The sequence below is a fragment of the Clytia hemisphaerica genome, unplaced genomic scaffold (genome assembly GCF_902728285.1).
Source record: "Clytia hemisphaerica strain Z4C2 unplaced genomic scaffold, Clytia hemisphaerica genome assembly, whole genome shotgun sequence".
Lineage (NCBI taxonomy): Eukaryota > Metazoa > Cnidaria > Hydrozoa > Leptothecata > Clytiidae > Clytia > Clytia hemisphaerica.
The window spans coordinates 336,602-362,414 of NW_027103760.1; the positions used below are offsets into that span (position 1 = coordinate 336,602).

At 36.4% G+C, this 25,813-nt stretch overlaps 1 protein-coding gene across 1 annotated transcript in view; it reads left to right on the forward strand.

Annotated features, from left to right (window-relative positions):
- Positions 1-157: 157 nt before the first annotated feature.
- Positions 158-25,813, forward strand: part of LOC136805600 (adenine DNA glycosylase-like) — a 45,078-nt gene continuing 19,422 nt past the window's right edge. Inside the window, exon 1 of the mRNA XM_067062166.1 lies at positions 158-375. Within this exon, the coding sequence (XP_066918267.1) occupies positions 277-375 (99 nt within the window). The 5' untranslated portion in view covers positions 158-276. The remainder of the gene's footprint in view (positions 376-25,813) is intronic.

Below are 25,813 nucleotides of genomic sequence, written 5' to 3' on the forward strand. Positions count from 1 at the left end.
ACTTTCGTTCTGCAAAATAACTGGCAGGCGGTAAAAAGGCGGTAAGTTTCTATGGGCGGAAAAACATTGGTGGGCGGGCATGGAATTTATCAGAAATTTGTGGAGCAAGAGAAGCTAAAGATGGTAACCAAAGACATGATCACATGGGAAAACGGCGCGAAAACCTCCAGACTGACAGGAAAGGCACGGAAAGCAAAATCTTTGAATCTTTCGACAGTTCACAACACTACGCTACCAAAACCAGATAGATCATCCTGAATCAAGACTTTGGTATTTATGGGGCATCGTTTTGACTCTAAAGAAATTAACTTCTTTCGCAAGAATATTTTGAAGCAGTATGACACTTCTCAAAGAAGTCTACCATGGCGTACAATTGTAAGTTTTTTTTCTCCTTTTCTTGCTCCCCTTTTCATTGTTTTTATTTTTGCTAGTCAGGATGTCATATTTTTTATTGAATAACCACATTAACCAACTAACATTCGAATTTTGAGTACCGTACTGAAATTTAAAAAAATTATGAGTATTCAATCAATCACTTTCTTGACAACCCTTCGATCGAAGACTAGCACTTCTGGTGTTCTGGGGCACGATTCTCGGTGATCGGTCTGCTCTGGAACGTTCCGGTGCTCTGGCGGAGCAAGTTATCCGCGATATAATTACGATATGTGCTAATTAATAGTTAGTCACACTAACTAGCGTCCCGCCAAAATGCATATCAAAGATTAATGCTACGAAAGCGCTATATCGTTTACTTGACTCTCAAGCAAAAAAATGCGCCGCAAAACTTCTAAAGGGATTCATGAAAAAATAACCCGGCGCTTTTTAATGAAATTAACATTTTCAAAAACTTAAGTAATAAGAGTAAGACAGCTATTGTACTTTTCGAAGAATTTTGGCCAGGGAGGGGGATGGCTCCATTGAAAAATCAAGAGTTGAGTATGTCAACGCCAGTCTTCATGCTGCAATAGTGTTCAAGGGGGGTCAGGGTCCAGGATACCAACCCAGAGCCCAAAAACCTGACTTTTCGAGATTTGAAAGTAGTAGACACCACCACCCCCTAAATTGGTATCAATACCAACTTGAAAACCCCAATTTTCTAAAAAAGGGGGGACCCACCCCCCTAAATTGGTATTGATACCAACATGAAAATCCTGATTTTCTGAAAAAGGGGGGACCCACCCCCTAAATTGGTATCAATACGAACTCTAAAATCTCAATTTTTCTGAAAAAGGGGGACCCCCCCTAAATTGGCATTCAGTAAAAATGCAAGAAGTTATATGCATAGGATACTGCATACAAGGGACCTTAAACAAAATCTGTGGATGTTTTTATTCAAAGAACATTCCTCTTATTAATCACTTATATTCTCAACTTCAGTTGAGCTACAATCTGACAATGTCTGTGTGTGTGTCTGTCTGTCACAAAAACTTTAGGGCAGCCTGAAGACTTCAAAAATGCTTGGATTTGGCTGAAATTTGGCACACTTGCTCCTTGGGTGGATATCTAGGGGTGCTTTTTTAATTTTTTGGGGCCTGGGGATGAGTTTTTTGCCAAAACGAGGCTAAAACTTTGGGGCAGCCTGGAGACTTCAAAAATTGTTCGATTTGGCTGAAATTTTATACACTTGTTCCTTAGGTGAATATCTGGGGGATTTTTTCATTTTTCAAAAATTTTGATTTTTGGGGCCTGGGGACAAGTTTTTCGCCAAAACGAGGCTAAAACTTTTGGGCAGTCTGGAGACTTCAAAAATTGTCGGATTTTGCTGATATTTGGCACACTTGTTCATTGGGTGAATATCTGGGGGTCTACAATTGGGCCTATGAATAATTTGACACTGAAGTTGAGTCCAGTGCGTTGCGCACGTTCGACTTATGCAAATACCACACTTTAGACTCCTGAAAATGAAAAGTTTTTCTCATTCTAACACAATGCAAATTAAGTTTCTTGAACTAAATTAGCAAAATGTATCAATAAAATGTATCATAAAACTAGACTAGATAAAAACTCATTGTATTAGGCATGCCTACAGCCAATTCGATTGACTTCAAAATTTGCCATACTTTGCCAAATCCACAATTTCAATGTCAAAAGATCATAGCTTCATGGCAAATTTGTACATCGCTACGCCGCCATTATGATTTCCGTTTTGTGATGCTTCGTCAGCAGTTTTTGTTGGCGTTTGTAATTGTAGAGCACGAAGTGTTTATACGCCCGGGCGGTTTTTTTAACCAATCAAATTGCCGATCGGCATTGTTTTGCTTTAGCATTGGAAGGTCTTCTATTTTTCAGAATCTTTGGCAAAAGTGGCAAAATTGGAGCGAAAAGAACACAGTTCTCGTGGGAACAGTGTTTTGTATCGAGCAGTATGGAGGTAAGTTCCAAAAATGCCAAGAATGCCAGATTCACCACATCTTTTTTATTTGGCATTTATGGCGCTCAAATTTTGCCACATTTGCCAAATTTTTGTCAATCGAATGCAACATAATTGGCAATCAGGGCAAAAATGGCATATTTTGAAGTCAATTGAATTGGCTGCTAGAGTCTTTGTATTAAACATAGCCTTTATGATGAACGTTATGTATATACAGAAAAATTTTATCACAACTAAAAAAGTCCTAAGATCTGCTAAGACTTGATTCAGTTTGTTCAACTCTAGTTTTGAATGAATTTTGGTTGATAGAAAGGATTGAGAGCAGCGAAAGTTAAATAAAAATTCAATTTAAATTCTAGAATGAAGAATGCTTTTATATGAAATCAGGGTATAGTGTAGATTCAAATAAGTTTTTATACTTACATTATACAACATTTTAAGTCAGATACCAATTTCAAATTCAGCAAGAATTAAAAAAGGGAGACCCACCCCCTCCTTTTGGTATCGATACCAACTTAAAGATTCCCTAATTTTCAAAAAAGGGGGACCCACCCCCTCATTTTGGTATCAATACCAACTTGACTTTTTGAAATTAAAAAAAAAATTGACACCACCCCCCGGCCCTGGGTTTGGTATCTGGATCCTGACCCCCCTGTTCAAATTGATTTTCTTTTGAGAAAACAATCCTCAACCTTTTCAAATATATTTCTGATATTATTCTGATTGACAGTTGATTGATTGATTTAGCCTTAAAGAATAAAAGCTGATGATGAAGGTTAGTTACTCTCAAAATTCTAATGCCTTAGCAAATTGGCTAACTAAAATTATCTCATCATTTCGCTGTTTCCTTCTCACGCTATAAGGTTTGTTTTGATTTTACTGCATAACGATTATGGAAATAGATTATTTATGATGGATAAATTCTCTCAATGGTATTGAGACTTAGTTATTATTGGGAACTTGGTTAAATATAAATGTTTTGTTTACTTTCTTGTCGATTACTGACTTTCCCACCTATTTCCCGATTTCCTCTGGTTGGTAGCACTTACCATGTTAAAAAACAAATTCGTAAATGTAAAGTTAACTTAGTGATTTTGGCCGTAGAACGTTCGAATCGTTTGAAAAGTTGCAAAAATGTAGCAAATTTGAAAAAATCGAAATGTTTTTCGGGTTAATTTCGTTTATTTTTCGCCTGCTTGCCCGGCCACCCGGCCCCCCGCGTCAAATTGCTGGTTTGCCAAATTGTTACCTCTGGTAACAAGTTACTCTTAGGTGCCAAATAAACGGCCCCCCCCCCGCTTGTTAATTTTTCGAAAATTTTCCAACCCCCCCGACCTTATTAGGGCCCCCCCGTTTAATAATTTTTAAGAATATTGTCAGTTGGCAAAAAGAAGTCCCGTTATTTTGCTCCAAAAAGCCTGATTTTAGCCTATATTTACCTTATTTTGGGGTTTTCAGAAGTACAATTTCCAACCCCCCGGCAATTAGATCCCCCCCGTTTATTAAAATTTCGAAAATTTTCCAACCCCCCCCTCCCCGTTTATTCGAACCCCCCTGTTTATTTGGCACCTAAGAGTAGTGAGAGAAATGACAATTTTCTTTTTTTTTTAAATAGAGATATTTTCTTTGGATAAACCAGGGGCGTAATATCACAGGGTACTAACCCTGACTTTCAGGAAAATTTATCTAAGGTACCTCCACCCCCATTTTTAGTATAAACACTAAACCACCCTTACTTTAGAAAAATTCTTTTTAAAATCATAAAAATAATTCAAACAATGGTGTATGTTCATAAATGTCATACAGTGTTCCCTAAGAAAGTAGACATATTTTTATATATAGTAAAATCCTCATTATTTTAGACTTATATGCTTATATTTCAATCTCAAAAACTTCAAAATTTATTTTTCTTCAAAAAATTGATAAAGTTTTCAAAGTTTTCTACCTTGGTTTAGAGCACTTTGTTACTGATGTTGTTAAATCTCAAAAACCTATTCAATCATCTTGGCAATTGAATATCTATTGAATGAAAAGCTTATCTTATTTCAATTTTTCAATTTTTTTTCAGTTTAGATAATCAGTTTTGAGGATATTACTTTATATAGAAATTTGTCCGGTTTTTGGGACACACTGTACAACACCCCTGTCTCACAGCCCCGGTGAAACTTTTTACTTCAGTGGGGATAAAAATCTCTATTGAAATTTCAATGAGGATAGAAATTTAATTGTTTCAAAGTTAAAAAATCCATTGGAGATGGTTTTAAGACATTGATTTTAGAGTGGGGATGAAATCAAAGTCAATTTCCCAGTGGGGCTGAAATTCCAGGGTAATTTCCCACCGGGACCAAATTTTTGCCAGATTTTCCAGTGGAGCTGTGGCACAGGGGTGTTGTACATTACAATTACAATTAACCTTACTATAGCAAAGTTCTTTTGAAAATAAAATCATGATTTTCAAATGATGGTGTATGATTGATACATTGTTACATACAATATATGGCAATTATCTTCAGTATATTTAGTAATTTTACTGGGACTGTGACTTCATTTTGGACAACATTTTGAGCATCCCTGTTAAATTTTTTATCTGCAGATGTTAAACAAGGTCCTATCTGGTCTTTACAACATTGGTAGAACTTCCGCTTCGACTCTGAAAGCTTTGAACTGGACCAGTATTCTCCTCACATTTTTGCTTCTCTTCTTTTTGGCATTACTTTCGTTGTTTTCTTGATTTGGAATGTTTCTCTTTACAAACTTTCTTTGTGTAAGTAAGAAGGCTGGTCGAAATGGGCGACAGTTTTTTTCTTAACCTTTTTTGCCAGAAAAAGGATTACATCATAAAAAAGTTTCGCTCGAACAAAAAAAAAGTTGAAGGAACTTCTACTTTTTTCATCCATTACGTCAATTTCTACCAATGGAGTTGCTTCATTTTTTCAACCGACCAATGACCTTACAAAAACGTCAAAAAGTTTTTGCTCATGTCGCACGAAAGTGGAGACCTGCCTTCATTGTAACAATGTTCTTCGATTGAACTAAAGCAAACACAGACAGAAGTTGCCAGGAATATAGTTGCAACAATGAGATAGACGTTTGACCTTACTTCATTCCCCATATCTTTGTTTTTGATTCAGGGTAGTCCAAAAAATCCAAGGGGGTTCTGAAAGGGGGTCACCTTTCAACCCTTCACCTTTGGCAGCCAGAAATAAACTAACCAAATTCACTACTCATCCTATTATATATAGAAAAAAAGAGGTTTGCTCACTCTTGGATTTATCCTCAAACCAATATTTTTTTATCCAGAAATATTTGAATCATAGAGAAGTTAATAATCAATACTATTTAGAGCATAAATTTTAGAAATTTTCCTCATTTGCTTCTTGTCCCATGAACAAATATATTGTATAGAAGGGGGTCTCACACTTCTTGTCACCGCCCTTTCATGGCACTCCTAGCCTAAAAATTCTTGTTAAGTTTAGATAACAGAGACTTGAGTTGCCATTGAAATACCACATTAAAATCACATTCGAAAACAGGAAAAAAATGTAATCTGGGTAAATCTCCCTAACAAGTATACACGTTTTTTTTTAATAAGAATATTCAAAATTTTCGAAGCTTTCGGATGTTCTTAACTTTTTTAGTTTTAAGCCTAAACATATTCTTAACATGTTCTTATTTTCACCATTTTCTGAGTATTCTTGTAAATTTCCTTACAAATAGGGTGTTTCAGAGTCCACAAAGCCTTAAAATGTTCTTAACTTGTTCTTAATCAAAGCCTTATGTTCTTATATAGTTTGTTCTTATAAAAAAAGAAAATGTGTACGTCGTTTCTTCCTACAAAAGTAATCCTGAATTATAACATTCATTTCGCATGCATAGCTATGTGGACCTTGGAGCCGGGGGGTACTAGGTTTATGAGGTAACGGGTGTGTCCGAGCCAAAAATCGAAAAAAGACCCTTAGAGAGAGGAAAAAATGGCATTTTTTGGGCCCTTAGAGAGACTTTTCTCAAATTTTTTATCGATTTTCATTCGATTTTTGTCCTAATTTTGGAAAATCACGACTCTTTGAGAGAGGAAATTTTAAATTTCGTAATTTTTGGACCCTTACTTTACCGAGACTCAATTTTCTTTTCTTTTTCTTGTACTCCTTTGAGAGACTTTCGAGGCTGTAAAAAATGGGACCCTTATGGCTCGCACATACCTGCCACCCATTTTGCTTAAGTACACCCCCATCCCCTGGGCCTTGGAGTAAAGTACTTGAAACACTTGGTAAAATAATCCAAATAATATGATATGTTAATATGTCACATACACAGGAATAAAATCAGCTTTACTAAGACCCCCTTTTTGTTTTTTGGAAATAGACGAAACAACCTGAAATATCACGCAAAAATATGTTTTAAGAACACCCATTTTCTTAAGAAATCGCACAAAAATAGGCACATAATGGTGAAAATATGAACATTTGAAAAACTATTGAAATTCAAAAAGTTTAAAGTATAACGAGGCATCAGAAATTTTGGATGTTTTTTATAAAAAAACTTGTATAGTAAAGCATATACTGTATAAAGATCTCTGATCTGTGGACCTTTAAGTTTTATAACTGAACAATTTGTGTTTATACATTGGTTTGTTTTACTCGCTTTTTGATCATGATTGAATAATTCACTGGTCTGCATAATAGACCAGCTCCAGGCTTTTAGGCCTTACTCTTGGTCTATAGGCACTGCTATAGGCGGCCACTAGTGACCCCATCAGGATTTTTAGTAGGATTAAACATAGTAAAATTTTCTAACAAAAAAAGTTTATCAATAGAGATTTCAAATAAAATAAACCAGCCGAGGCTGGAAGGTCAGCCAATAGAGCTTAGCTAGATAGCTTTAATAAGTGGGTTAACAGATGTAAGAGATGCACTGAAACAGAGTAGACTAAATATGTTGAATAATGTACAAAATGTGAAACATTTGATAACTTGATTTAAAATTATGTAAAACAAGCCTGAGAGCTCCTCCAACCCCCCCCCCCCCCACGAGAAGCTCAAAGTATACTTCTCTTTAGCATTGTCCATATAGTACGTACGCAAAGATTTTCCAAATATTTGACACCCCCTCCCCCCTTGTACGCAGAGAACAATAGAAATGACTTTGTTTAAACAATAGATGTACGCTTTTGCTGAACCCCCTCTCCCCCTTCACTGTGTACGTACTATATGGATGGCCAGTCTGGGTAAATAAATTTTGTAGTTTAGTAACCGTCAAGTTACACAACATGCAAACAACCATCTTGAAGACTTTGCTGGTCGCAAATGATAATCGAAAGCAAAACTTAAAATTCACAACTATGCGGGGAAGCTCATTTTCCCCCGTTTTGCTTTAAACTCACTTTTGATTGGTCTATGAATTTGGGCGATTGATTTACCACCTTGGCGGAATAAACACACAACCATAATAAACAAATTCAACAGGGCAGCGGTGTAGCAATTAATTTCAACTGGGAGTCCTCTCTTCTGTGCCAAGCACTGGCAGTGTTTTTTAAACTTTAAAACAATGTTTGATCTGTTTGTTATGGCTGTGCAAGTTGTGACGAGAGTGTGCACAGCATGTTGTGTAACTTGACGGCAGCCCGCTTTCGGCAAGTCTGATAAGAGATATCTATAAACTGTTATCGCCATTCATTCCATTCCATCATTCAGTCAAAATGTGCGCCAAGGTTAGAAAAGGTTAGAAAAACACAATCTGCGTCCGGAACTGCGTAAAAAATAGTTTGATCAATTTCAACAAGAACTGTATATATTAATATTAATATAAATGATCAAATTCCAAAGACCATTTGTCATAATTTTAATAGGAGATGTGATGTCATCATTTGGTTCCCGTCATCTGATTTACGGTTACGAGCTGGAGAGTCAGAAAGCTTTTCCGCTGCTTTGCTGGATTTCCACTGTCGACCTCTGCACGCACTGTGTTTAAAAGTTTTCAAATTGAAGTAGAGAGCCGAATGCTAATGGAGAGTAAACCGAAAACACCGCAATTTATCCACGGTTTCTCAATTTTAAAATTCGGATCAGTCCACACGAATTCCCTTTCAACAAGATGTATAGCTGCTTCTTAACAGAAAAATATTTTCGACTGACCGGCCGAACGACTCCCACTTTTTAAAGTAGAAATGACGGGAACCAAACAGTTTTTTGCGATTCGCCTTTATCACAAACACGCCCAAGTCAAAAAAAGCACGATTGCATCCAGTCTTTATATCAAATTTATACAGTAGCTGTACTTTTGTAAACTTTATCAAATCCCAATAACATTATAACACCATCAATTCCTCTAGAGGCAAACAAGAAAAATATGTTTTTATTGCAAAAACTATTCAGAAAATTCAACATAAACAAAAACTTGAGCAAACGGTTTTAAACCTTCAAAGGATATAGAAAAAGAATCCCCTTGATGAAAATCATGTGTTTGATTTGCCGAGTTAAAAAAATAAATGACAGAGATTGAAGCTTGCAACAGATTTACACTGGAAATACTTTGGTACAACACTGACTTATCACATCTCACATCCGCCATCTTGAAACTACATTATGATCTGTAAAAACAACACACGCTAAAAGTACCCAAAAAGTTAACCTGATCGGAAGAAAGTTTAGAAATCAAAGTGAGATCGGGAAATCGGATTTTTTTTTTGCCGTCTTATGATGATGATGATGATGGAAGAAGAAATGAATTTTACGGATTTGAATGCTCAGCTTAGGCTGACCAATAATGTTTAAAACACAGCTGATTGGCTTAGGTTTCGAAAGTTTCTATTGTTTCATTAAAACCTCAGTGCGCATGCGATGTATCTGGAAAAATTTAATATTCAGATATTCTGTGTTCAAGCAGATTCTGATTATTCTGGGCTGGCATGTATTCACTCTAAAGGCCATGGCTCCGTAAGAGAACTTGCCAAGGTTGGTGCACCGCTTTGATCTTTTTCATCCAGATTTGTGATAAACATTAAACGAGCTTTTGAGCGTGGTCATTGGCTAAAGCTAAACAATCGCACCAAAATCAAAAGCCAATCAAAAACATAAACATTAGAACCCAGTCACTTTCGTTTTCGTTTTTAAGCAAAAGACAAACAAACGCGGCTTTGATTGTTTTGACTGAACAACCAAGTCAGATCATGACCATATGCCTAGAGCGTAGTATGAGCAGAATGAATGTCTGCTATAAGATTACACTTAACCGCTGCAGGGTTTTATGTAGAGCTTGGTTTAAGGTTTTATTTTTACATAAGTGTTCCTGTTTCATGTCAGACACATATTTCATATCAGGACAGTGTCTGCCTATTGTTATATTATGCTTATATTTGCAAAAAAATGTTTTTTGTTTTCCTCTTTCTGACCAATCTTGCTCTACATCCGTGTCAATCGAATGTGAAAAAACTTGTGAATTAAAATTGATGTGTAAGCCAAACGAGATCACTCTTTAAAAACAAAACCTTTAAAAGTACTAATACAACACTTAAAATAATTCAACAATTAATATAATATATTATTGATATGACACGTGTGTATTACAATCACCCTTTATTACTATGGCAAAGTTTTTTTGGAAATAAAATTATGATTTTCAAACGATGGTGTATGATTGATAGGTCACATACAATATATTGCAATCATCCTCAGTATAGCTTTTGGAAATAATACAATGGAGTCTCCATAACTCGAACGCCCACAGTGAGCATAAACTTATTCGAAGTATGGGGTTATATGGAGACTTGTTTATAAGGCATTGTTAAAGAGATATTTGAGTAGCACAGGTTCGAATAATGGAGGATCCACTGTTTTATGATTTTCAAACGATGGTGTATGATCGATATGTCACATAAACTATATGGCAATCACCCTCAGTATAGCAAAATTCTACTGGGATGGTAATATCACTTCCAAACAGGCTTTGGTCTATCCTGGCGTTGGCTCCTTGGGTTCTTAAACAGACACTCATCTTATTCTGGCAACATGCATAGAATTCTTCTTCATTGTCATTATTTGCTTGACACTTGTTCTTTTCTTCTTTTCGACATTGCTTTCGATTTTCCTTTGAGTTAGGGTATTTCTTTCGGCAATTTTTCATGGCTGTCTTGATACAGACAATGGTTGGTTCTCTGAGAAAAAAAAGAAGATTTGTTTGAGTTAAGGAAATTTTGGATTATGGAGTTAAGGTTTATATAGAGAAGAAAAAACTTAAGAGTTTTAAGGATTACCAAGGTGACCCTATATTATTTAGACACCAGCTTTCTCGAAAGGGATGAGGGGGAGGGGGTCAAAGTAACAGCTGTTGATTTTTAGACAGTTTTAAATGACGAAGGAAAAAAGAGGAGAACTTTGGCTTTTCCATATAATATCCATACAGGGGGTTAGACAAACTTTCAGGTGAAAAGCTATTTGAAAGTTTACAGATACGCCCTGGAAAATAGCAAAATTTGCATAAGTCCCCTGGAAAGGAAATTCTACACCCCTTGAACAAATTATTATTCATTCCTTGGTAGATGATCTTTTGTCATCTAACCCCTTGGAAATAATAGAAAAGACGGGAGGTCGTCAGTAGTCCGACACTTTCTAGTCCGACAGTAAAAATGTCCGACGTTGGATTTGACGAATGCGTAAGTATTCCGACAACAATTTTGTCCGACAACGAGTCAAAAAAAAACATAAATCGCCGAAAAGGAGACACGTCTTTTATAAGCAACCACGTTCCGACTTTGAGGTTGGGCCCCTAAACCTGACTTTTCTTAAATTGGGCTCTTCCAGAAAAAATCCGTACATGGGGGGTGGAGGATATATTGTTTTTTTTGCTCACCCCATGGACAAAGTGCAAATTTACCCCATGGACATTTGCATTTTTACCCATGGACATGTTATATCTAGCCCCCTGGACAATGCTGTTTACCCTATGGAAAATACTAAATTTTTGCCCCCTGGACAACGGTATTTCCCCCCATGGACAAGACATCCTCAACCCCTCTTGGCCTTTAAAGAGACATAAATTATTTTTTCCTTCAAATAAATGAGTCCTTCAAACTATCACTTGATTAACACTACCCACACAAATAAATGCCCTGGATACTCTTTAGTTTCAACCCCTGGACAGTCACCCCTTGGGCATTCAATCTTTACCCCATGGACACTCAATATTTACCCCATGGACATTCAACCTTTACCCCGTGGACACTCAATATTTACCCCATGGACATTCAATCTTTACCCCATGGACACTCAATATTTACCCCATGGACATTCAATTATTACCCCATGGACACTCAATATTTACCCCATGGACACGTAATCTTTACCCCGTGGACACTCAATATTTACCCCATGGACATTCAATCTTTACCCCGTGGACACTCAATATTTACCCCATGGACACTCAATATTTACCCCATGGACATTCAATTATTACCCCATGGACACTCAATATTTACCCCATGGACATGTAATCTTTACCCCGTGGACACTCAATATTTACCCCATGGACACGTAATCTTTACCCCATGGACATTGTAATTTATAATGTTTGAAAGTATTTTAGGAAATTTTGCCAAGAGCTTAAATCCAGACGGTGTCAATCGAACAACTTCGGACGAAAATCGCAAACGAAACAATCGAACGTGTAATAGAACGTGATCAAATAATTGCGAATCGATTGTCGAACGTAATTGAAGCTCAATCAAACGGCCGATTCCAGCGATTCCAGCGTAATATTCGATGCGTTTGAATAAGGTTAGATTGGATCGATTGATAGGCCATTTCACGGTCGAAATGAATCATGGGTAATCAGAACCAATTACATTCGATTGATCTTCGGTTTTGTTCGATTACGATATGTTCGATGAGTTTCATTGCGATTAAATTAAATTGGATCACTCCATTAAAGCTTTTTGTGGGCGGCCGAGCGCTTACGTACCGTGCGAGAGCGAATAAAATCTAATACAATTTAATCAAACGAACGTAATCGATTAATTGAACGGTAAATAAATCAAGGGTAATATTGGATTGCGTTCGATAATCGAATTGCAATTATTCGATTGTGTTCAATTGCGTTCAATTGATTCGGCGTTCGATTCGTTTGATTGACATCTGGCTAAATTTTTGAAAAAACATTGCCACCTTCATTTTCTAAAAAGTGGCACACTGTTTCTATACTCCACGCAGCAGAAGGTGCTGTTTTCACTGTCAAAGTCGAAGTTACATATTTAGACACTGATATGACTTCTCGGACTTCAGAGTGCACGCTCAACCAAAAATGTATATTTGCTTCAAAAAAGTATGCGAAACTATATTATAGTGTTATACAGAGTGGAATTATTGGGTGCCCTTTCTGATAAGTGAAACCTTTATATCGCTAAATAATCGCTAAATAAGATTATAAATGTACATCCAAATTACAGGTTGAAAAGATTTTAAGTCCTAAAAAATCCTGGAAGAAAATCAATCATTTGTAGACAACAGTATTTTTAAAAAGTTACAATACTATGTTAAATTTGTAGTCCTTTTAGCAGACATCGTTGGGTGATTTTTTAAAAGACAGCTTTGAAGGCCCTGTACTAAGTTTGCGAGGTGACGGGTATTTCGGAGCCAAAATTCGAAAACGGACCCTTTCAGAGAAAAAGAAATTGACATTTTTGGCACCCTTTTAGAGATTTTTGCCAAAATTTTAGGCGATTTCCAGCAAATGTTGGTCAATTTTGATTAGTTTCCATTAAATTTTGGAAAATCGTGACCCTTTGAGAGAATGGCAACATACCCATTTTACCATACCCGTTTGGAGTTACAGTTAAGTCAAGATTCCTTATAGTTATATGAATATTATTGCATCGGTAATAGTTTTGTGTTTTTAGTTCCTGTGACGTCATTTATTCTTATTTCCGTAGGGTTTCTACTAATAAGGTTAATACACTTGCACCACTAAACTAAGTAAAGATGACAAAGTAAATAAGCCAGTGTGCTCCTGTAAAGAATCCTGCACAATAACATGTAGAGGTGGACCCTCTATCCTGGACGGAGATGTGGACGGTGAAATTTATCGTTCTTTATGAAATTTTTGTCTCTTTTTGCCTCTTTTTAGTAAATGCTGGATTCTTTACTTTGAGACCCTCAGCATATGAAATATCTTCCTCGTCCTAAGCAAACCATAGAATTTAAAGTCTGTTTCAAAAAAATAAGCAGTTGTTCGTGCATTTCAAGATGATTACTCTTGAAAAAAATGCTTTACTAAAACGTAACTTCTCGTTGGAAAGATATCATTAAGTGGAAGATTTTTATTGTATTTCAAAAGTTTTTTGAAATTGGCATTTGAAAATCATACAAAAGCAAAAAAAGAAAATACACTGCTTCTATCGATGAGAAAAGATAAAATCCGTGTCGTGTAAAAAGTTAAGTATGTCTATATTGTCCAGGGGGGGCCAAGAAGGGTTTTGTCCAGGGGGTAAAAAAGTTTGTCCAGGGGGTAAAAGAATTTGTCCAGAGGGGGTAAGTCCTTGTTCAGGGTGTTAATCATGTGTTGTCCAGGGGGATAAAAAGTGGTTTTGTCCAAGGGGAAGAAAGCAGAAAGCCCTTGTGCAGAGGGTATTACGTATTACTTGCTGTCCAGGGGGTCCTTTTACGTTTTACAGAGGGTCAAAGATTTTATTTTTCTAGGATGGAGAGTCTATTTTTTTCAGCGATTTAAAATCAAGAATGGGAAAAAGGGGAAAAAATGTGTTTTTTTTAAATAACAATAGGACTGATTATATAAGACTTAAATATTAATTTGTTATAGATATATAAGATACTTTTATATAGGAAGTATATCTATAGAAGTCCGCCCGTTTCTGTTCTCTTCGCCCTCTCTATCTTTGGCGTGCGCAACTTGTGTGCTTTCGAGTAAGTAGTTTAAAGTCAAATTTAAAACTTGACGCAGAATGGGACCCAGTTTGGAATAGCGATCATGATTGGGACGAGGTCACAAAAATAAGGAGCCTGGATGGGACCGAGGGCTAAATCACTCGAAAAATTTTGTTCAAGATTTATGATTTATTTTTGATTCATGATTTATTTTTGAATTTAATTTTCACATACTGTCGGGTTGCTAATGGACAGGGACATTGCAACAAGTGGGGGGGGGAGAGCTTGAATGAAATGGGGATCCCTTGAAAAAGTCTAATCGAGAAGGCAAAAATTAGAATTGCTTCAAATATTTGAGTTTACCGTGAAAAGCACAGGTCAAAATCATATAAAATTTAAGTTGAATAAGTTTAAAGTTTTTTCGTATGTCTACTCCTTTGAGTATACTTTTTTTGCGAAACACCTCGTAGTATACATCTTTAAATACTATTGGCTTAGAATCTTGGCTACCATATCCCTGTTTCCGTTGTCCACTGAGATCCACCCCGATCCAGTCCAATGAGAAAGTTTCGTTTCTCAAAATAACGTACGACCAGCTGAGGGGATAGAGCACTGACTCCGAGTCTCTATCTCAGCGGTTAAAGTCCCATCCGGGATAGTTTTAGGCTGCTTGCATCCTCTAACGAATTCGTGCTTCTATACTACCTGCGGTTTTGTAGAGGTCTGCGATTCAGACTAGGATAGTTTATACCTAAACTACATCCGGGACACGTTAGTTTAGCAAATGAAAACAATACAAATAATATTTCATCTGTCAATCAAAATTAAGAAACGACAGCTGTCAATCAAAAAGCCAAATAGTTGGTAGGTTGCAAAGAATTTGAAATATGTTTTTCTAAGGAAGTAAAAAAGATTGGAAATTTCCTTTAAAGATTACTAAGAAATTTGAAATTGAACTTTTCCTTTTAAAATACAAAGAATATGTATGAAGCTCATTTTCTTCAGAATAGAAGGAATTTGAAATTGAGATGTCCCTTTGAAAATACAAAGAATATAATGACGCTTATTTCCCTTAGAAAATACCCGGGGCTACCAAAGCAAATGGAGGGTATGGGATGTATACTCTCCCCCCTCAAAAGTGCCTTTCTTTGATCTTTAAAATCCTGCTAAGGGTCATGAAATTACAAAATCTAATTACTGTCTCCCAAAACATCGCGAAAATAATGCATGGGAAAAATATCAGTTTATGCACCTTAAAAAGCTAAACTACTTGAAAGTCCCGTTGAGGGTCACAAAATTCGAAGTGCAAGAAGTCAGGTAGCACATACCAATGAACCATCGTCACAAACCTAGAACCCCCTCTCCCCAGAGAAAATTGTTGAAATTGAGATTTTCCTTTGAAAATACACGAATATACAAACTTTGAAATTGAAATTTACATTCGAAATTACTAGGTATTCGATAAATTCTCTTTTTGGAAAACGTAAAATACAAAACTCCGAAATGTGATCCTTATCTCTACTCCTGTCTTTCTCTTTTCTGACTGGCTGACAGAGTTTTCATACCTGTCAATCATTTGTCCATCAATTTCGACCAGTCTGATTTTCGAATCGAGTGGGATTCGAGCCACCACCAAAGAGAGACCTTCAGCTTCGAAAGCCAGCGCTCTATCCCTTGATCCATCGCCGCACTGCAAAATCACGCAATTCATAACATTTTATACCAAACTGGCAAAAGACGGGCACAATGTGCGTGGAAAACACTTTAACAAGAGTGCATTCCAATCTAATTTAGAGCGCTTCCAAATTGTTTGTGGTTATGAAATTTCCTGGGGAATTTCTCTTTTGTGCCAAGTTTTTTGGAACTGATCGTAGACTCCGAGTCTCTATCATGGCGGTTCAAGTCCCAAACGAGACGTTCGTAAGTTTAGCAAATGAAAACAATACAAATAATATTTCATCCGTCAATCAAAATCAAAAAACGACAGCTGTCAATCAAATTTTGTCCACCTTTTGCTTTCTCTTCCATTCCATTCGTTTTATAAAAAGTAAAGGCAGGGGAATTCTACTGTACTTTTCTTAAGAAAAAGCAAATACCAGGAAGTACGGATCGGTATGGATTGGAACGAAGGACTATCTTCGACCCAGTTGCCACGTATTTTCTTCACGTGAACGGTTCAATTGTTCACGTGTTTGGATCAAAACGAATCGAAAAAAAAGTTGGAGTTTTTTCAACTTTTTTTGCGATCCGGGCCGGATCGAAACAGTTCTTTTGTTTTGAAATAAAAGAAACATCTGAATATTCTTTCCAATCCGTTGCAAACATGGCTTTACATTGACTTTATATCTCTACTTGTAATTTGAGACGCGACACACTCTTAATACTATTTTGTCCATTTTAAACAAATATTCGAGAGGTTTTCTTTTCTGTTTCAGATTATAAGAGTTACTTGATCATCCTAAATTCAACCTAAATTCAACGTGTAATACTATACACACCTGAACCCGGGGGGCATAAAATTGCATTTTTGTGAAAGTATGATGAGCATTATTACTGGGGTATGGGAGGCAATTATTTACAGTTAAAAATGCTATAAATTGTATTCTTAGGTTCTAATGCTAATCTCCAGAAGCAGTTGACGAAGCAATTTTTTAGAAATATGTGTTCATATCTTCTAGCATCTAGGAGACCACATGTTATGATCTTCAGTTTTTCTATACAAATGATGTGTTCTATTTTCTAGGAAACTTTTATATTGCACTACATGTCTCTAAAGTTATAATTACTTTATGGTTAGGTGTGTTCCAAAATCCAGGAAATCATCTTTACGGCAAGAGAAACTTGTAAAATAATGTGTTTTCTCGTTTTTTTCTCTACAAAAGATGTGTTCTGAAGCTTTGTAGGGTTACCTAGACAACCAGAGCACGTTAGATGACCTTGATTATACCCCTGTCTCGTCACGACACATCATCATTTCTAGCTGAAACATACTTTCAGAACAAATCGGAAAAATTTTAGTTTTAAATGGCTATCTTTATATAAAATATGTAAAGAAAGAATGCGCGTGAGAAAATTTTGCTTCTTTGATAAACGAATAAATATATCAAGTATCAATAGAATGTTTCTATTAATAAACAAAAGACTGACGATGACGTCAATGACTTTTATTTGATTTTAATAAAAAGAAACTTGTCTTTTTTGGGAAGTTGTTTCATTTAAACAGCAATGATGAGTAAAATAAAGAAAAAAAAAACCTAAGCTATATGAAGCGAGCAGATAGCAATACACGCTTTTCTTTTTATAAGAATGGTGTTTTTTCATTTCATCATGGATATTCTTAACTTTTTAACGAAAATTATCCAAAAATATTCTTACGGTATTCTTAGGTTAAGATCGAAATTGGTAATCTACAGGTTAAAATGCATTAAAAATGGCATTCTTAAGTTCAGTTGCTAAATTCCATGATGGGGGTCTAAAACTAAAACTTCGAGACCCTCAACAAATAAACTGATATTGAATCTATTTGGAGGGTGTCCTATTGATTTAAAAAGGAGAAAAACTCTTCTCTTTGTTTTTAGATTTTTTCTTTTGTCACACACGATATACCTTTTGGCGAAAAAAATGTTGGGGAAAAACTTCCATTTAGTAGAATGAATGTGCTTTCAAATCAGTCACTGGTTTTTGGAAAGAGCTTCACCCCTTATTTTGCGAGGGAAGCCTTAAAAAAGAAACGTCTGGATAGGGTTTGATCGGTTTGATCGGTTTGATCGGGTTTGATAACAGATCTTGTATCATATAGCCCATAGGCGGCGCCGCCGCGCGCATCATCAGAATTGTTTTTGATATAGGGGATGCGTATCGTGTATAAAATTCCTGTCCCAGAGTTATTCTAGTTTTGGGGTAACCTGCTTAAATGTTATAGAAAGGCTCCAGTAATCTAATTATTGTATTATTCAAATTTTTAATTAAAATTTAATGAAATTTAAAAATCTCTCCTAACTTACTAAATCAAGCTATCAAGTTTCTAAAACTAAAAAAACACGCGGACGAGAATTTTAAACACGATACACAGCCCCTATATCATCACCTTTTTTTTACAAGCAACCCAAATTTTCGGCTCAGGGCTAGAGTTGCTAAGGAATTTCCGGACTTTAGCCAAAAAGTTACTTAAGGATTTTGAGCCAAAAATGTCAAGCAACTTCAAAGATTTTGGCTTTTTATATCATTTTATGTCCAAAATAGCTCAAATTTGGTATTTTAATGCCAAATAATGCCGGAAATACGTCCTTATTAGTTATTTTTGGTTGCTGTCTGTCCCAGTCCATGCTCAGTTTCAGGGCTACACTTATTTTTATAAGAACCAGTAAATTTTTGCTGAGGCTCGGCTGTTCTTATTTTTTTGGCACTTTGAGCCTTGAATTGTTCTTATTTTGTTCTTATTTTTTCTAAGGTAAAAAACAAGTTTTGGCTATTTACTTTACTATTTAGAGGATTTTAGAAACCAGTGATTCTTTTTGCCATAACTATTTATTATCCGACGCGCGTAATAAGACTTTTTGCCACCGCAGGAAGCCTAAAGCTTCCGAGGATGGCATTCATAGCTTCACGCATAAGGAAGTTGGGCAAACATCTCATAATTTTGCGCGCGCGTTTCAGTATTTTAGTTCCGGTTAAATGGTGTACCGGTAACATTCTTAGCTTGACTGTATTTCTATTGTTTTATCATCATTAAAAACACTTTTCCGGATTTGTTTTGATCTGATTACCCATTTTCAAAGCTCTATATGTCTTTTTTTATTACCTCAGGGAGTCGAATTAAGGGAAATTCCCTATTCAAACCACAAGTAGTTATTAACTGCTCTGAGCAACCCAAATTAAAAATTTTTATCCTTTCAAAAATTCGTCGTTTGACTATTACAGTAAAATGGCAGTTTAGTACAGTAGCGTTTAGTATGATATAAACAAACCATTATATACCATTATTTTGGTAATAAAAGAGATAACAAAAAAAAAACAGATAAATAACTTTATCTTATCTCTATAAGAAGATATCTATGAGATGGACACAAATTGCTAATATTTGTAGACTAAATTTTGCTTCAGATGAGATGATATTCTAACAGAAGTAACGGCTATCAGTAACATTTCTTTCCAAATTCAACAACTTATTTGATCGTTCTTCTGCGGTGGCACTTTAATGAAAATTATGGCTAGTGAATAAAAAACTACCAAGAAACCAGATTTACGAGCTTATAAATTGGAATTATGTTTGAAAACGAGAAATATTTTAGCGATGAACGGATAATAAACCATTTATTTGGACGCAGTCTCATCCAATAAAAAAAATATTGGACGTGCGAGAAAAGATATTGGACGAGGCTTCGACTTTGTCCAATAACTGCTTAATATTTTCATTATCTACCAAATCCCTTATATTTTTATAATCCATCATATAATATTATGTCATTATGACCTAATAACAAAAAAACTACTTTTTAAAATACTTTCAGCCTCTCCACTGTTCTTAAATTGTTCTTATTTTTTGGCATTTTTGAGCCTTATTGTTCTTATAAAATTGTTCTTATAAAAAAAAGTGTATGTTGCTCTAAGACCACGTTGCTTATTTTTTTTTCCATTCTCAGGGCTGGACCCTTAGCAACTCGGTTGCTTATAAAAAATGTGTAACATATCAAAGGGGATGTGTTCAGCATTTATAGCCCAGTACGCTCTAAAGATGTGGACGAAAATATCCAATCTCATGAATATGTCGCGAACTGTTAAGAACCTTTATTTTATGTATAATTGGCCCGAATGAAAAGGTGTCACCGTTAGGTCAATTTGAATAAAATTCCCTCGAAACAAATCTCTAGATTCTTTCCCGAAAAGGGAAATCCAGGGAGCGATTTTCCTATTTAGGAGTTTTTGCGACCCTGCGTGGGTGGAACTCGTGGAGGTGAAAGCGACACATTCCCGTACCCCTATTACAGATATGATTGTTTTGAGGCCTCAATTTCAGGTTCGCTTTAAAGTCTAAGTACAGATGAATTGAAGTTGATAATTTAATTTTGCTTTATGAGTTTTATAAAAATCAAACTTTGCTTTCAAAAGCAAAACTGAATGAATTCGAGGGGTGAAGTTGATTGACAGCCAGAACGGTTGATTGAAAGCCGGGACGATTGATTGACAGGTAAAGATAGAAGAATTCCTTACTTTTTATGTAGTGGACAGGGTTTGATTTAACTTTTCAAAAGTGATTCGTGAAAAATTCCTTAAAAAACAAACTTCAAGTAAAATAGAACTTAATTTTGTAGCTTTGGAGATCGTTTTTCTTAGCGTTGTTACTAAAAGTGGTAACACAGGGTAACACATGGTAACAGGGGGTAACACTAGGGTAACAGGGGGTAACACATGGGTAACACATGGGTAACAGGGGTAACACTAGGGTAACAGGGTAACAGTTTGAAAATGGTGGCTCTGAGGGGTCGGAAATTTGAAAATTGACTTAACTAATGTTGTTGGGTGAATACAATGATAGAATAAATGAGGCTGGTCAATGCAATGATGGAATCGATGTTGCTGGTGAATGCAATGATGGTGTTACTGGTGAATGCAATGATGGTGTTACTGGTGAATGCAATGATGGAATCAATGGTGCTGGTGAATTCAATGTTGGAATCAATGGTGCAGGTGACTGAAATGATGGAATCGATGTTGCTGGTGAATGCAATGATGGTGTTACTGGTGAATGCAATGGTGGAATCAATGATGCTGGTGAATGTAATGCTGGAATCAATGGTGCAGGTGACTGAAATGATGGAATCGATGTTACTGGTGAATGCAATGATGGTGTTACTGGTGAATGCAATGATGGTGTTACTGGTGAATGCAATGATGGTGTTACTGGTGAATGCAATGATGGAATCAATGGTGCTGGTGAATGTAATGCTGGAATCAATGGTGCTGGTGAATTCAATGTTGGAATCAATGGTGCAGGTGACTGAAATGATGGAATCGATGTTGCTGGTGAATGCAATGATGGTGTTACTGGTGAATGCAATGATGGAATCAATGGTGCTGGTGAATGCAATGGTGGAATCAATAGTGCAGGTGACTGAAATGATGGAATCGATGTTACTGGTGAATGCAATGATGGTGTTACTGGTGAATGCAATGTTGGAATCAATGGTGCAGGTGACTGAAATGATGGAATCGATGTTGCTGGTGAATGCAATGATGGAATCAATGGTGCTGGTGAATGCAATGGTGGAATCAATGGTGCAGGTGACTGAAATGATGGAATCGATGTTACTGGTGAATGCAATGATGGAATTAATGGTGCTGGTGAATGTAATGCTCGAATCAATGGTGCTGGTGAATTCAATGTTGGAATCAATGGTGCAAGTGACTGAAATGATGGAATCGATGTTGCTGGTGAATGCAATGATGGTGTTACTGGTGAATGCAATGATGGAATCAATGGTGCTGGTGAATGCAATGGTGGAATCAATGGTGCAGGTGACTGAAATGATGGAATCGATGTTACTGGTGAATGCAATGATGGTGTTACAAAATACAAAAAAAAAAGGAAAAAAAGACACAAAAGTTTATTTGCTCTCTCAACCGTAGAGAACATCCAAATCAAGTCCTGATGTAATTTGACAAAGAGACGCTTTTTTACAAAAAACATTGGTATACTTTTGTATATAAGTGTGGTATCTTTAAGCTTTATTAAGCCAAATATTCTTATTGTACCGAATGAGATGCCTTTAGTAAAACTAGATTAAAATTGTCATTAAGCAAACACCCCGCGAACACTGGAAAGGCCAGTTTTAGAGGTACAATGTTCTCATTATTCTATTTTCCTTATATTGACAAAATGACTTATTTTATTAGTTTGATATTGATGATATAAACGGATAGAAAGTGAAACCCTATTTAACTTTCAATAGCTTTAAAACACGTGGCTTTTATATTTTTACCCCTCAGTCCTCAGGGCCATTGTATTAACTAGCACCATTAATTCCATCATTGCATTCACCAGTAACACCATCATTGCATTCACCAGTAACATCGATTCCATCATTTCAGTCACCTACACCATTGATTCCACCATTGCATTCACCAGCACCATTGATTCCATCATTGCATTCACCAGTAACACCATCATTGCATTCACCAGCAACATCGATTCCATCATTTCAGTCACCTACACCATTGATTCCACCATTGCATTCACCAGCACCATGATTCCATCATTGCATTCACCAGTAACACCATCATTGCATTCACCAGCACCATCGATTCCATCATTTCAGTCACCTGCACCATTGATTCCAACATTGAATTCACCAGCACCATTGATTCCAGCATTACATTCACCAGCACCATTGATTCCATCATTGCATTCACCAGTAACACCATCATTGCATTCACCAGTAACATCGATTCCATCATTTCAGTCACCTGCACCATTGATTCCACCATTGCATTCACCAGCACCATTGATTCCATCATTGCATTCACCAGTAACACCATCATTGCATTCACCAGCAACATCGATTCCATCATTTCAGTCACCTGCACCATTGATTCCAACCTTGAATTCACCAGCACCATTGATTCCAGCATTACATTCACCAGCACCATTGATTCCATCATTGCATTCACCAGTAACACCATCATTGCATTCACCAGTAACATCGATTCCATCATTTCAGTCACCTGCACTATTGATTCCACCATTGCATTCACCAGCACCATTGATTCCATCATTGCATTCACCAGTACCAGCAACATCGATTCCATCATTTCAGTCACCTGCACCATTGATTCCAACATTGAATTCACCAGCACCATTGATTCCATCATTGCATTCACCAGTAGTAACACCATCATTGCATTCACCAGTAGTAACACCATCATTGCATTCACCAGTAACACCATCATTGCATTCACCAGCAACATCGATTCCATCATTGCATTGACTAGCATCATTCATTCTATCATTGTATTCACCAACAACATTGGTTAAGTCAATTTTCAAATTTCCGACCCCTCAGAGCCACCATTTTCAAACTGTTACCCTGTTACCTTAGTGTTACCCCTGTTACCCATGTGTTACCCATGTGTTACCCTAGTGTTACCCCCTGTTACCATGTGTTACCCTGTGTTACCACTTTTAGTAACAACGTTTCTTAGACCATCATCGTATATATTTTTTAGTCATTTTTCAAAGAATAAAACTTGTGTGTAGTTATTAAAGAAGACGCAATTTCATTCACTTTCTTCAAATGATGGAGTGTGCTTTTTTTTCTTGTAAATGTTTTATTTACTCGCATGTGGAGAAAAATGCTATTATATCACTCTTCAAAATTGTGTTTGTTTAGCATACTTTCTGGACATTACAGATCAAACAGATCAAATAAATAGTATTATGCATACTAAAGTTTGTTTGTCTAAGAGGTTTTCTGAATGTTTAAAAGATCAAATACATAGTGTTATGCATATTAAATTAGTGAAGAAAAAGTTTGTTTGTCTAGTAGGCTTTCTGGGCGTTGAAGATCAAATAAATAGTCTTTTGCATATTAAATGAGTTTATTAATGGAATGAAAAGCCAGTTGATTCTTAGATAAAAAATATCACAAAGTAAACACAACTAACAAACTCACGCCATCAGCTTTTTGTAATTAATGAGGGTGTGGCATGAATAGTAACACATGTCCAGTGAAAGAGAGAAAGAACATATAGAGAAAGATGTGGGGCAAGATACTTTCTTTAACACTAACAGCTAGAGAAATGAAATTTTTTCCTCCTAATTTTTTTGAATTCCTAATTCTTTTGATTCGTGATTTTTTTCATCTGAGCCAAAACTAACTCGTGAATCACGAGTCGTTAATTCAAACCCTGGTTGAATTAACACTGTTTCCATTGTATTTTTAAGAAAATCCCATCATGTCTTGTAATTTTGAAGGAAAATGAACACGTCATGCCTTTTATTTTAGGAGAATGAACATTACATCTCTTATATTTTAATTAGAAAATAAACCAGCTGCGCTGGAAGGTCAGCCCAATAAGCTTAAAACGATCAGAAGGAAGTACAATCAAGAAACCTAATTCGATGTTAAAGCCAAAGAGGTTGAAAAGCTCATTTTGGTTGAACTTCAGACAAAAAAAAGTTTAACACAAAGTTGAATTTGTCCAAAGCAGACAGAGATGTGATAGATTATTTCATCCTTGGAATTTCACATAAATCTTTTCGTTAGAATGTCTTAAGCCTGTTCTTTATTCTCTGAGAAAGGGGCGGCCGCTTTATAATATGTTCACTGTGGCTTTCGTCACTTTTGTTCATTTTTTGCATTTTTATGTTGATTTATTCATTTTTTCTCCAGTCAAGGCCGCCCTTCGTTTATAGTGGAAGTGCACGGTTCCAGGGGGGGGGGGCATTGACCTTGACGGCCGACGGGGACGTGCCGCTGGAGTTTGAAAAGTGGACCCTGTCAGATATGAATTTTTGACAAAATTGGGACCCTGGTCAGAACGAAAAATTGAAAATTTTTCCCATTTTCGCCCTGAAAAAAAAGTAGACGAAAATTTGAAAGATTTTCTGTTTTGCACCCTGAAAATTGTCCAAAATAATAAGAAATCGACCCTGTCCGATACACATCTTGAAAATTAGTAAATTTGGGAACCTGTCAGATATCTTCAGAGCCTAAAAAAGGAACCCCGACAAACAGCACGTCTCCGTACCCAATTTTGCCTATAAAGTGCCTCCCCCGGGGCACAGTTAGCTGTCTAGTACACGCTTTTTTATAAGAATGGTGTAAATCCATTTCATCATGGATATTCTTAACTTTTTTGGGAAAATCATCCTAAAATATTATTATAGCATTCTTTGGCTAGGACTAGACTTAACATTTAGTAAGTACATACGTCTCAAGCGTGGGTATTTTATACACGTTTTTTTATAAGGAACCCCCGGGGGGGTACTAGGGCAAGATGGGTTACGGGGATGCTCCGCTGGTCAGGGTACCTTTTTTGACCTCCACGAGTCCCAGGTAGGGTCGCAAAAACACCAAAATAGAAAAATCAGTCCCTCGTAGGGTGCCTATTTTTGGAAAATTTGGGGAAAAAGTAGAAAATTTGAGAAAATTTTTGAATTTCAGTCCCATTCAGGGTCACTTTTTTCGCAAATTTCGAGTCCCACGTAGGGTCCATTTTTCGAACCTCAGCGGAGCACCCCCGTCGGTCGACAAGGGTAGTACCCCCCCGGGAAGGAACCTTACCTTTGCTCTGAGCCTGGAGTTCCTTATTTTTACAGAAAATTTCAGCCTCAAAGTTCCTTATCGAGTTCCTAATTTACATAGCTGCTAAGTTTGGATTCGCAAAAATTGGATTCCTTAAAACTGTTTTTCTTATTCTCAGCCTGAGCAGTTCCTTAACAATTCCTTATTTTTTTGGACCATTTTCAGCCTCGAGTTCCTTATAAACGTGTTCCTTATAAAAAAAAACGTGTATTGAGGAAGCTGCTTAGGAAATTCCGTCCAGTTTCGATAACTCAATCAAAAGTTATGAC